Raw genomic sequence first — 14,581 nt, 5'->3', positions numbered from 1 at the left:
TACTATAATAGACATTATTTGTGTCACTGTATTTCGTTGAGATATTGAATATTAATTATCTGTGTACTATCCCAGGAAAATGCATGCGTTAATTTAATGAAATACTTATTAACACTAATAGAAATTCATGATTATCCTGTTTATATATCAGGAATTTTTAAAACCCACATTGTCACAGGTAAACAAAATTCAGGTAATGTGGTCATTAAGGACCATCTGTTATCAACTACTATGATTGTATAGGTATTTAAGGGTGTTAATTGTTAATTATTTTAGTTTATTGTATTTGTTTGAAAATGTCCTAGTAGGACGAAACTGCACTAACGTTAGTTACAAGTAAGAGTGGTATAAAAACATAGGAAATTTCAATTATCATTTTTCGTGATATATATGAGTATATTTCTAACGATATTCGGTATTGAGTACACCAAGAGTATACCGAATACCGTGTAGTTGTGGTTTGTTCTACATCGGAACCACGAAAAGAAGAGAGCAGCCATGACAATACCTTCAAACGCACGCAATGTCTTCATAGAACTAGAGGTTACAATCAGAGAGGCCATAGAAATATATTTTTCTGAGAATAAACACAAACACTACAGAAAAATCCTTGAGGCGGTGCCTGTGCGAAAGTACTGATTCATATTGGATTTAGAAGTTTATTCAGGAAGTTTATTCCACATAAACGCCGTTCTTCATATGAAATAGTTCTTGAACAGTGAAGTACAAGGTGAACTGAGTTGAACCTCAAAACTATGAGCAGCCACAGTCCGTCGCGTATTTCTGATAGATACCGCTCTTGGTGGTATCAAATGCGCCAAGTCACTTGAAATTATCTGTAGAAGAGAGACAAATCTCCAGCCTTTCTTCGATGTTCTAGACTTTCAAGATTGCGTCTCCAGTCAGGCGAATTGCTCTTTTCTGGATGGAATCCAGTAGCTTCAGGGTATGTTTGGGGGCGGAGCTCCATACATGAGAACAATACTCCAAAGAAGGTCTGATCTGAGCTCTATAAAGCATCAAAAGTTGCAAAGATGTGTACAGTTTTCTGGTTCGGAACAGTGTTCCAATCTTTTGAAAAGCAGCCTATCCAATTACAGTGACATGATTATGCCAAGACATAGGTGTCCATTTTCATTTCCAACAAACTTATCGAAGCAGAAAGCGGAATTACCTGTCCTGACATTATTATGTCCGATTCTGAGACATTTTTCTTTTTGGAGAATATCGATGCCTGGGTTTTTGTGGCATTGAATTGAACCTGGTTACTCTTACCCCAATTCGAAATTACTTTCAGATCCCCATTAAGATATTCAACCTTCTGCTGCCGGTGAAGATGTGCATTCACATCCGATGTCCTGGAATCCAAATGTAATGACGATTCTTGGTTGGTTTTTTTCCAATAAGTCGTTGATATACATTAAAAACAGGGTTGGAGACGATATGGATACCTGGGGAACACCAGCATTGATGGTGTTCCCCATTGATGGTGTTCCCGACAAGCCAAAGTTTGGCCAGCAAACCCTTAAGTCACACGCGGTCGAATGCCTTAGAAATATCAAGCGCAACAGCTCTTGACCTTCCATGTTTCTTTGCGTTATTTCAAATATGGGTAACATATGATAGAAGGTCGTTTGTTGATCTATGTTTCCTAAAGGTATATTAATGATCGCTCAAGATGTTGAAGCCTTCCAAATATTTGAGGATATGTTGGTTTACGGCTTTCTCCATGATTTTTGATATCACTGATAACAAAGTGACTGGTCTATAGTTATTTGAAAGAGTTTTCTTATCCTTTTTGGAAACAGGCTGAACGCGAGAAATCTTCCAACAAGAAGGAAACGAAGATCAACAGGCATGAACATGAGATCGATTCCAACCGTAAAGAAGAGAACTCAAAAATCAACAAGATATGGATACTGGCAATTCATATCACAAAGATTATCGCACTAATTGAAGAAGGGTCGGATCACTCAGGTACAAGAGCAGTTGGTTGTTCCACACCTAGTCCCATTATGAGTACAAATGCCCCAGGACCATTTTCAGTTTGCGTATGTCTGCCGCAGTAGCAGACGAAATGTCAGATAGAAACCTGCAGGCAACGGCTAATGCATTCGAAAACAGTAGAAAATTTGTTTTATAACATTGCATGGACCCACAAAATATTGAAATTACTGTCGGCAAACTCAACCAGTACAGTGTCAAAGAACCTAACAAAATCTTTTTTTCTGCGTGGAATATCGAATAAATATCTACTACTAGTTATTCGAAATTTATGCTTCGATTCATTTTTTAGTTTCTAACTCTCCAATATTCTTTTCCATATTCAAGGTACTGTGGTAGCTTTGGCGGAAATGCTATTGATATTTTCATTAGAGGTCAGTTGTTGGATACGTTGAGTTCCATTTGTAATTGAGGCTTCAAGTTCAAACTCTTGCTTGTGATAAATGTTCCTCCTTCGGCAAAACTTTTTGCCACAGTCTCTCTTACCATATTTGAGTCCCACATAGCTGTTGAACGTTCCAAATCAAGTACTTTTCCCAGTCAACAGAAATGCAATACTCTTCTCGACACGTGTTCAACCGCGTTGGCGTATTCATGAGATGAAAAAAAATTATTCATCTCCGGAAAAGGCGCATTGAGTAGAGTATCGCATTTCTGGTGGTTTGGGAAAGTTCTTGTTATGGATTTATTCCACGCCAGTAGTTCCAGTTTTTCCTGTTACTAATAAAACTCAATTACATTGGAAATACTCTGATGAGCTAAGACAAGATCAAAACCCGTAATATCAGAAATGTCAATATACAAACCTCAATTATGCTCGTGAACAAAATCGAAATGCCTATTAAAGCTCATGATGTGATTAACAAACTAATTAAATTGTATTAAAAAAAGATGGTAATAGTAATAAAGATGTATAATATATTTCATGTGATGACTCGTTACATACAAATACCGTATAACTTTGATGAAATGCAGTTAATGGCCACCATCCGCTTGATACTGTAATAGCCTTTAATGATTTGGTTAACAACCCTCATTAAGTTTCTGGTACAGTTTCATTAGGAATAGAGACGCCGTCGATTTCACACAATTGTGCTCTTGTTGTATTCGGAGCGGTTTCTAACATGTGAAAGGAATGATGAACTATGTGGAGATAACGCAAATTTTCAGAAGTAAATTTTATGCTACCCACCAGTTTTCATTTTGTATTACGCAAATTTTTTTGGTTGATTCGAATATGAAAAACAATTATGAGAGGTTATCTGAATAATTACCCAGTAAGAAACAATCTTGAGTATAATAAAAACACACTCACGCGTTTCATGTACATCATTGATAGCATTTATGATATGAGTGTTAAAAGTGAGGTTTTATTTTGTTAGTAAAAAAATTAGCCTAGCGAGTTGAGCAGTTTGAGTACTAGTAAACATAACTCATTTAGCCAACAGCTATTTGAATGTCATCCGTTACTTTCAGCAAGGATTCAGTAGGGCCGCTGTCCAGATAAAGAAGAATTTGTTTATTCATTATTTTCTTTATTTCCTTCGATAAAACACATAGGTGTTTCAACTATGTTGGGTTTGTGTTTTCAGGAAATGGTATTACTTGGACCAAAATTTCAATTGTCATTTTTATCTTGCAGATCTGTGTGCAGAAACTGTCCATATCCAGACTCAAGCATGACCAGTGCCAACGATGCTGGAATAGGCCCCATCTCTCCTCCTGCTCTTCCTTCACCTGGCGGTAAACTACCATCTTTGGATCCGACTGACAGATTTTTAGGCAAAGGTTCACCATTCGCACCCTCGACGGGGGATCCCCAAAGACATTCCCAGAGCGACGATGATAGCGGATGTGCTTTGGAGGAGTACACCTGGGTTCCACCTGGACTGAGGCCCGATCAAGTGAGTTTATTTTGATTGATCCAATGAATTCTTTCGTACCATCCAATGTTGACATGATTTAAAAATCGTTATCAGTATCTACCTTCAATTTCCTTTTCATTAAAAGTTGCATTTCTTCCTAAATTAATGCAAATGAAGGTTTCAACTGGAAGGGGTGTAGTTTCGTAAAGAGTTTAAAGTGAATTGCATTCTTTCTTCCTTTGGAATTCTATAAGATCTTCCAACAGAGACTTCCAAAATTTAACAATTGATAACGGCCATTTTGTTGAAGCAACATATTTTGGAACCGTTTGTATTGCCAAATCACCATGAATGGACATAGCATTCAACAACATGTGCAAATAATAAAATTGTTTTATAAAAAATGGGTGTTCTGTTTGAGCAACATACCGCGAGCTCCGCCCGTTTTACTGTAGCCATAGTCGTCCTACCGAGAGGGCAATTCACATTGTAGTGGATAAATTTGAGTTCACCGGTTCAGTAAATGATCGACCAATACCCATACGTCTACGAAACGCAAGGTCTGCCGAAAACATCACCGCTGTGCAGGAGAATTCGAGACAGTTGATTTAGCGTCGCTCAAAAGAACTTGGCCTTGCGTAAACCACAACTTGGTCAAATTTGCGTCGTAATTTGGGCCTGCACCCGTACAAAATTCAAATGACGCAGGAACTGAGGATAAACGATCATAGACAACGGCGTGCGTTCGGTTGGCTCTGTAACAGTTAGCAACTAACCCTAATTTTCATCGAAAAATCATCTTCAGCGATGAGACCAACTTCCGTATGAATGATTACGTGAACAAACAAAATTGTCGAATTTAGGACGATACCAATCCACAGGAGATCCAAGAGCGTCCAATGTATTCCAAAAAAGTCACTGTTTGGTGTGGGTTTTTGGCTGGCGGTGCCCTCGATCAATATTTTTTGAGAACGCTGTTGCTCAGGCCATCACTGTCAACGGTGAGCACTATAGGTCGACCAGACCCCTCTTTCCCAGTCGGCACTTTGGGCAAGTGCCCAGGGCCCCGCGAGTGATAGGGGCCCCCTCAAATCAAATACAAAATCCCTAGTTCCTGTCAGATCACCAAACGATACCCAATATCTATTACCAAAAAACGTATATAATTCGAAGAAATCAAACCTAAATTACTGACGACAATACCAACTTACTAGCTTCTACATGCGCGAAGCTATTCTACTCTCGGCCAAAAATTAGGCTTTTGGGGGGCCCTATTATGTCCAGGGCCCCCAATAGGTTGAAGACGGCCTTGAGGTCGAAGGTTAACAACTTCTTTCGGTCTAAATTGAATGATCTGGACACCAACGACCTGTGGTTTCACCAGGCATGGTGGTCTCACGTAGAGGTGATGTTAACTGGCCAAAGAGATCGTGCGGTTGGACTCTGTTAGACCTTCTCTTGTGAGGTTTTTTCATGTCGCAGGTGTATGCGGATAAGCCACAAACCACAGTGTTCCTCAGGGCCAACATAATCCACGCCAGATTCATAGAAATGTGGACGTTCCGGTTGCGCTCCACTTAGAGAAGCCGTGATGGACATTTGAACGATGTTATATTCCACACATAATGGAATCAATAGGTCTACCAAACGAATAAAATATTTTGATGATATTTCACACACTTTGTTTTATTTAAATTCGAAGATAAGAAGCGCTTCATGGTTTCGATTTATTTGAAATTTAAATTGATTAAGGCTTTCGCGGCCAAGATTTTCATTGTTACGACCTTTGTTCGAGTTTGAAGGCCGTCGTGGTTTGGAACTGTATCCTAACGTTTCGCCAGTACGAGTGGCTGGCTTCTTCAGAGGTCTGTTCATCCTGATGGTTCACCGATGACTCCTGATTTCTAGTTCGTAAGCTGTATTTATGTTGACACAGGTAGCCCGCCTTTCTAGTTGGAGCGTTGTTATTGGCCAAAGTGTTATTACCTGTCACATTGCGTTGCACTGCTGCCACCTTAGCATATTTGGCCGAAGTGTTATTACCTGTTACGATGCGTTGCACTGCTGTCACCTTAGCACCTTTTAGTATGAGATTCCAAATCTGTTTTAGTTTCCTGTATGTTTATGGATTTCTATGGCTTCCCGTACCAGCCGACTGTGGTATCCATGATCGGGTGCAAGTAGTTTCACATTTCGAAACAGTATCGTATGATCTCCTTCACTAAATGCGTATTCCGCTACTGCGGATTTTTCCATTTGACCTAATCTACAGTTTCTTCGATGTTCATTCAACCTTGTACCCATAGATCTCTTGGTGGAATCGATATAAACTTTTCCGCAGGTGCATGGGTATACGGTATACCCCCTCAGCTGATAGTGGATCTCTTTTGTCTTTCGCAGATCTCAGGCTTTACCGTATTTTCCTGGTGGGCTTGAACACTGTTTTTATGTTATGCTTCACCAACTAGAAAGGCGGGCTACCTGTGTCAACATAAATACAGCTTACGAATTAGAAATCACGAGTCATCGGTGAACTATCAGGCGATTTATTTTTTAGCATTCATGTAAAAATAAAAACTTTTCATCTACTAAACAAATGGGTGAAGGTCATTTCTAATTCGGATCGTCTACAGACCACAACTCCGACTCTTGCCGCCATCTCATCGAACCACTTTCAAATCAGTATAACAGCGAAATCACCGGCATAAATCAAATAGAGGCGTGTCTTGCTTTTATGATTCACAAACGGAAGGTAACCGGTACCACCTCACACTGCTTGTTCCAGAAGCTATGACAGCCAGTCGTGCTTCCATTTAATGTAAATTTAATATTATAACAATTATTCGAGGGGATGTATTAGGCCTGCTGGATGTAAATTGGAATCGTGAACCTCGAAGAGCGAGACTCCGGAAAAAAGTTACCGACCCACTCCGTGTGGTCTGCAGGTAATCTCCAGCAGGAAGAACTTAACTGTCCACAGCGGAATGTGCCTTTATCAAATCATGGCCTTGCCCGATCAAACATCTAGAAAATTAGCATACGGTTTGTATCGGATGGTTGTTAACAGCTTCGTTTCTTTGCTATTTATTGCGTGTATACTAATTCGTTGGTTATTCTGTTCCTCATTATTTGCTGTCATATTTGGTAGGTAAGTACTTGTTGAAAGCTACAACAGAACCGTATCGGCTACTTGTTGAGGCATGATAAGAGAGCTTCCATTCTAAACATTATCATATTGAATATCGGCGGTATGGTAACATTTGTATCTGTTTCTATATTTCCCCGATTTAAAAAATTACAGTTCGGTACATAAAGTTTCAAACGGTTTCAAACTAGTAGCATTATTGTTCAGTCTACTTCTACTGAACGATATCAACAGATGCATTTAAATGAAAACAGTCTTAATTAAACTATAATATTGATTGTGAAACACATTCATTTCTACTATGGAAGTGAAAAAATTATGGACAAACCTCAATCACAAATAGGACTGAATTAAAAAAATGAAATATTTTATCGAAAAAACAGCTCATTGTTCTGGTCGTTTCCAGGTTTTGCCGTAGTATTCTTTGGTTATAATCTCCAAACGTTTCAAGTTCAACTGCGGCAGTCATCTTCAGTGGCGTGGTCAAAGTACTCTTCCTTCAGTTGACACATCAAGAAGAGTACTTCGACCTATATTGAATGGTGCATGAATTGGTTGAAAGTAAAAGTAATGATCCTCGATGAGAAATTAGTTATTGAACCATATTCAAAGAGAATGGAAACAGAACATGAATGGCCAGATTGAAGCACATCAACAACGTAGGTTCTTCCATCACTTTCACAATGGAGACGGGAGTCCACAAAGAATCGCCATGATTAGACGTTTTGGTGAAGAGGACCGACACTAAATGGAAAACATCTGTATACCAAAAACCCACTCAGACGGGACAGTATCTGAACCAGAAATACAACCACCATCAATCGTCTAAGAGAGGATTCATAAAAATTTCAATAGACCATGCTTTCGGGCTCTGAAATACAAAGGAAGGTTTCAAAAAGGAACTAAACATCATCAAAAATGACCTTCAACGGAATGGTTACTAAAAATTGATAGTGGCTAGAGTTTGGCTAGAAAACAGCAAGAGCGTCACGAGGAAGAGAAGCCGCCACAACCAGTACTTGACTTCTCTACATCAGAGCATTGCTGGAAAGGATAAGAAAAAATGGGTCTGAGTATAACATCAGAACCTGCCTCAGATCTTGCATTTAACCGATACCCTGCGAGTGCGGAGAATCATACATCGGTGAAACTAAGAGGCCATTAAAAGTTCGCATTGCCAAACACAAAAAACACACACAGCGAGGGAAAACCAGCAAATCAGAAAAAGCAGAACATGTGTGGACCCAACACAACATCGAGTGGTCCCAAGCTGAGATCATACACAGGGAGGAACACTGGTTTAGGAGAAAATTCAAAGAAGATGCATATATGTTGTCCAACAAAGCTTTTAGCCAAGCTAGCGTAGAGATACGCAACATATGGAAACCTATAATCAAGGGGATCACGACCAACTACCTCCAAACGGTCAGCTCCCACTAAAACCGATATAGTGGAGAGAGGGAAAAGGGGATAAGTGAAAGCACTCGAATGACATATAAATAGTCAGATCTCGGAGGAATAAGTCCCGTCATCACCCGAAGACGATTGTGAATACTAACAAACGAAACGTCGTGAAATAACTTGGCTTGGAATCTTTTAATTTTTAATTTTCGTTTCTTGTTGATAATTTTTAATTTTCAGCTCTTGTTAATAGTTCAATTTTTGATTGTTGCTTGTATTTTATTTCATTTTAATTTCAGTTTTTCATTTGTTCAATATGATTGTCCGAACTAATTAAATGCACCACAAAACATTATCAACCACTTTCAAAAAAGTAAACGAACTTTCACGAAAAATGAAAGAAGAAAAAACATGAAATATTGAAGTCAGATATCTAACAGATCAATGCACCTAATTAATTCGTACTAAATAATACTTCAATTTTGTATTGAGATGTCAGTTTCCTGCTGATGAAATGAATAACACCATACGAAGGTGAAAACTCATAAAAAAAGGACCATGGTTACTGTATGGTGGCCAGCGGCTGGTGTGATTCACTATGAATTTCTGCAATCGGGCCAAACCATCACAGCAGAGGTCTATTGTGAGGAAATCGACGAAATGTACCGTAAATTGCATCAGCAGTAGCTTACACTGGTCAGCCGTCCGAAAATTTATAGAATGGAGCGTCGAAATTCTGCCTCGACCAACATACTCCCCAGATCTCTCGCCAATCGACCACTGTCTTTTCAAGCACTTCGAAAACTTTCTCACCGGTGGAAGCTTTGCCAATTAGGACCAGGCAGAAACGGTCTTCATCGGTTTCATCTAATCCTGAGCACACAATTTTCAGGCAGATGGAATTATTTGAGATTTGTTAAGTTGGCAATAGTGCACTGATTTAAGTGACGGTTATTTCGATATTACAGTTTGAAGCTGATAAAAACGGACAATACATTTGAAACAATCTAATATATTCATCACAAACATATGTTCAATACCTGATTTCTTTACTAGTTATGCTCATTCCATTCCCTTTTGTTACTGTATGTGAAAGAATGCTGCAGAGAATCAATTTCACTTCCACCTGAGTGAACAAATTCAATATGACGGATGTTTCAAACTCGTAACTCAGAGACCTTGTTCTTTGTTTTTTATGAAGCAATAAATTCGACTTTTTGAACCATGAAGCGCAAACAGAGCTCGTGTTACAAGGCAGAAGAACATAAAAGCTTTTGAACTCGATACTCCACTTAAGGTTATGTGATAAATGATACTTCGTTTAGCTTAACTGCTTCGAGATCAGTCGTGGAGGCTTAGGAGTTATTTGATATTTCAGCTGTGGTACAGCAATTAACAGAAAATGATACATGATTCTGAATCACTTTTTGTAATGGAATTGTCATGTTGCCAAGAGAAGTAGCCATGTGAAGTTTTGTTTTGTTGAGAAAAGTTGAATTTTAATTCACACTTGAGAATTCCATCTCTCTTTCTCTTTCTTTCTCTCAATGCAATTTTCTTACTACAATTTGACTTTTTGTATGAATGAATACATCAATATACTTTCGATTGTTCTAAAGTTATTATATAATTTTTCGTTATGAATCTGTATCAAATTTAGCCTAGTACGGTTCTGTCTCAGGAAGCTATTTTACAACAGAATACGCCTACTTTTTCAGTAAACTGAGCTGCCGATTTTGTGGGAATATTCAACTGCATTGTTTTGTATAATCAAGAGACTTCAGCATAAAGACACACGATACCATAATTAAAATAATTGTTTTTGGAAGATGACGGTTTGTTTTTTTTTGTTATAGAAAGTAAAAGAAATGATCTATTTTTTTGACGGTTGTAAATAAAAACACAAAACAAATGAACTTTTATTACACAATGAAAAACTTCAATTCTAATGTAAATCATGTAACGTTCTCCAAATTTTCGGTGTCATAACTCCATTTTCATCTTCTCATAGGTTCATGATATTTTCAATATTCGCTTTTGGCGTTGTCTGTCTATAAAGATGAACTGTGATTGAAAATCAGAAAAAATAGTCATTAAATTACATTATCATTTGCAGTCCAAACTTCTGGTTCATAAATACAGTAATGGTCGACCTTTGTATTTCTTGCAAGTCCATCTGCGCACATCTGCTGAGTATTTTGTATATTCATTTCTAACCGTAATTTTTCACCAATATTCTTATCAAAAAGCTTGCATTATTTCATATTATTGAAAAATTTCAACCTGATACTCATTCTTAGATATACAGGGTGTTAATTAAGTATGTACCATAAATTTAACAGACGATTCTTTAGGTAATTTTAAGACGAAATATTCATATAAACATGGGTCCGCAAATCCTTCGTTCTCAAGATACAGTGTGTTGAAATAAAAAAAAAGTTATTCGTAAATATCTTAAATGTCCTTTACCTAATTTTGTTGTAATTTGGCAATGGTATTCATAACATTAAGGAGGTAATTTAGCCCAAACGTGATTCAATTTATTAAGTCCAGTGGCGTCTCGAGCGGGATTTCAACAAATATTTTTGACTTCAAAATGTAATCCACTGACTTTCTTCAATTTTCATCATTTTATTGGATTAAGCAATTAGAAATACAACTTTTTTGTCTCCTGATTTTTTTTCGTATCTTGCTTACTTTTTAGAAAAAAAAGTCGACCTAATTCATATCCCTGGACCTCATAAGGAATAATACGGGGAATTACATGTTTCTTTTGGGAATCATTATTTTTACAATTTTTCATTACTAATTATGTAACAATAACAACAAATATCAAATATTCTCAACATCCAGACAAACGAATTGCACTGAATTAAGTGTTAGAAATGGCCTCCTTCGGCTTCAATACAACCGTCTAGCCGCCGAATCATTGAATTTTGCACTCTTCTGAAAATGAAAATACCTAGCGTATTTTTTATGTCATATGAATTAATGATTTTATTCCGTAAATCATCTTCACTTTGAATAGCAGTTTTATATGCCAACACTTTGAGGTGACCCCAGAGAAAATAATCTAAGGGATTCATTTTGGGCGAGCGAGGTGGCCATGGGTGTGGGCCTGCTCTCCCAATCCAGCGATTATGGTAATTTTCATCCAAAAATTGCCGTGCCACTACAGTAAAGTGTGGTGGAGCACCATTGTGCATCATGTACCACATACGGAATCTTTCCATGACTGGTATGTCTTCTGAAAGTACAGGTAAAACAAATTCTAAAAACCACGGTATTCTTCTCCATTCTCCATTAAGTCTAGGTAGAAGGAAGTGAGGCCCAATGAGATAATCACCGATAATTCCATCCCAAATATTAAATGAAAACTATTCTTGAAAATTATTTTCTATCGAGGCGTATGGATTGTTTTCGGCCCAAATGTGATTGTTGTGGCAGTTAATAATTGAATTGCAGAAAGTCGTGCATGGAGACGTACAAAAGTTGTTCTATTAGGCACTACACGCTGAGGAAATCTTTCATCATAAATGCGTCTTACAGCATTCGAGTTTCCGTGAGCCATTCCATAACAGAAATGCATATCTGCCATTTCACTATTAGTAAATTGAACCATGTTTTACAAAAATGGTTCGAAAAATAACCACTAAACACACTTTTCATAACAATTATAAATTAAAAGCTTATAAAGTTGACAACAACTGTCAAGTTGTTTATACAATGGTGCAATCGTTTTCCAAGGCAACCCTTGATTATTATTTATGGTATTTTCAGAAGAGTGCGAAATTCAATGATGCGGCACGGCGGCCAGACGGTTGTATTGAAGCCAAAGGAGGTCATTTCCAACACTTAATTTAGTGCAATTCGTTAGTCTAGATGTTAATGTTATTTAATATTTGTTGTTATTGTTACATAATTAGTAATGAAAAATTGTAAAAATAATAATTTCCAAAAGAAACATTTAATTCCCCATACTATTCCTTGTGAGGTCCAGGGACATGCAATTAGGTCGACTTTTTTTTCTTAAAAACTAAGCAAGATACGAAAAAAATTCGAGAAAAAAAGTTGTATTTCTAATTGCTTAATCCAAAGATATAATAGAAATTGCACAAAAGTCAGTGGCGTACATTTTTAAGTCAAAAATATTCGTTCAAATCCCGCTCGAGACGCCACCGGACTTAATAAATTGAATCACGTTCGGGTTAAATTAGCCCCTTAATGTTATAAATACCATTGCCAAATACAACAAAATTAGGTAAAGGATATTTAAGATATTTACGAATAAATTTTTTTTTTATTTCAACACCCTGTCTGTATCTTGAGAACTAAGGGTTTGCGGACCCATGTTTTAATGAACATTTCGTCTTAAAATTACCTAAAGAATCGTCTGTTGAATTTATGGTACATACTTATCTAATTAACACCCTGTATACGTTCTTCCAACAGTGACTTCCGAACTTTGACAATTGAAAACGGTCATCTTACAAAAAGCAAAAGTAAAAACTATCGAAGAAAGATACATTTGTATAAGAAAATAAATAATTCGGAATAAATTTCAAAACATTAATCTCTCCCAACTACCTACACAGTAAGGTGTGGTAAACGTCTGTCGAAAACTACTGTCCCGGGTAATACCACGCTGGATATTGAATTATATCCGCTTCATTCTGCTGGATGAACGAGAAACATCTGCGAGACTAGCCCCTGTGAGGAATCTTGCATAAATATCTGTTGGATATAATTCAATATCCAGCGTGGTATTAGTCGGGGAAGTAGTTGTATTTCGACAGACGTTCACCACACCCTACTGTGTAGGTAGTTGGGAGAGATTATTGTTTGGAAATTCATTTCGACATGTTAGGTTGCAAAGCTTAGATGATAAGGAGAAAAAAATGTTATAATATATACTTTTTCATCGGTGGGGGAAACGGCTATAGATTTTTTAATATGTAAAAAAATACTGTTGCATGGACATACTCGAGCGCGTCAGATATTGATAGCATCAATGTCCTACGTATTTTTAATAATGTTGGTATGTTAATCTGATCATTTTCATGATGTGGTTGGTTGTACGTAAGGGTTAAAAGTGTAAAGAAAAAAAATTAAACCGAGCGCGTCAGATTTTCTAAGGGGGTGTTAAATGCAACAAAAAAGCTCTCATTCAATAATCAGATTTCGATCTGACGCAAACTCGCTGCCATTATTATAATGTGCAAAAAAAAATTCGCCATTATAAAATACTCAAGCGCGTCAGATTAAGATATATATGGTTCATCTTTATGTTTTGGACGAGCTGTCTCATGATCTGACGATTATCTAGAGGGATTCTCTTAATCTGACAAAAACAATATTTTTTTTGTTTTATTTTTGATTCATTGAACTCAATTAATTGAAAAGCTCAGGAAATAGCATGCAAATAAATGAGTGTATGTTTTTTAAATGGAATACTTGTTTTTATGAGAAAATAATTTTTAAAAAATTCTCAAAAAAATTCAATTTTTTATAATCACTTTTACTTGTAACCACTTTTATTTGTAACTGACGTTACTGCAATTTTGTCCTATAAGGATATTTTCAAACTTATATACTGTATAAGTTTGAAAATGTCCTTATATATGGTGGTAATAAACATAGAAAGTTTAATTAATCTTTTCTTCATTATGATTTCCTACCACGTAGTAACGGCTACATCCATCAATTAAATGATTAATCTATCATCATCTTCATCACGAACGAGTCTCTGTGATCAGCTGTGATGGCGTCATGGCAACAGAATTCAGAGTCAGGACGGAGTGAGGGAGTAATAGATACAGAAAAAATGAATGAAGAATAGAGGAATAGAAATTCGGAAAGGGAAATATAGGTATCACACAGCTGCACGCATTAAATTTTATCGACGAATTTTTGTTATTTCGGCTTGCGGAAATCGTCAGATTATATATTTTTCGTTATCCTTGAATTATTTCCTTTAAAATAAAAAAAATCAGCTACGCTCGAGAATGTCGAAATGACATTATTTTTTTACAACTTTGCTGCCCTCCCCTTTCATTACGTCACTCTTAAATTGTCAGATTAATGGAATATACACTTTTCAGCAGGTAAATAACTCACCCTACCTTAATCTGACGCGCTCGAGAATTTCTGATGATCAATTTTTTTT

At 36.9% G+C, this 14,581-nt stretch overlaps 1 protein-coding gene across 4 annotated transcripts in view; it reads left to right on the top strand.

The window, feature by feature from the left end:
- The window catches only part of esn (espinas), a 569,590-nt gene that overhangs the window by 497,982 nt on the left and 57,027 nt on the right, over nucleotides 1-14,581 (top strand). For 3 of the 4 annotated variants that reach the window (XM_074183601.1, XM_023155900.2, XM_074183602.1), the window contains one exon: nucleotides 3,647-3,908. In XM_074183601.1, the coding sequence (XP_074039702.1) occupies nucleotides 3,647-3,908 (262 nt within the window). Of the gene's footprint in view, nucleotides 1-3,446; nucleotides 3,583-3,646; nucleotides 3,909-14,581 lie in introns of those variants that run through there. The other variant, XM_074183603.1, reaches the window with a different exon arrangement.

Source organism: Leptinotarsa decemlineata, unplaced genomic scaffold, assembly GCF_025532065.1.
Source record: "Leptinotarsa decemlineata unplaced genomic scaffold, Ldec_3_MD MMD2_tig00026340_RagTag_RagTag, whole genome shotgun sequence".
In the NCBI taxonomy this organism is placed as follows: domain Eukaryota; kingdom Metazoa; phylum Arthropoda; class Insecta; order Coleoptera; family Chrysomelidae; genus Leptinotarsa; species Leptinotarsa decemlineata.
This window is presented reverse-complemented; position numbering and strand designations above follow the sequence as displayed.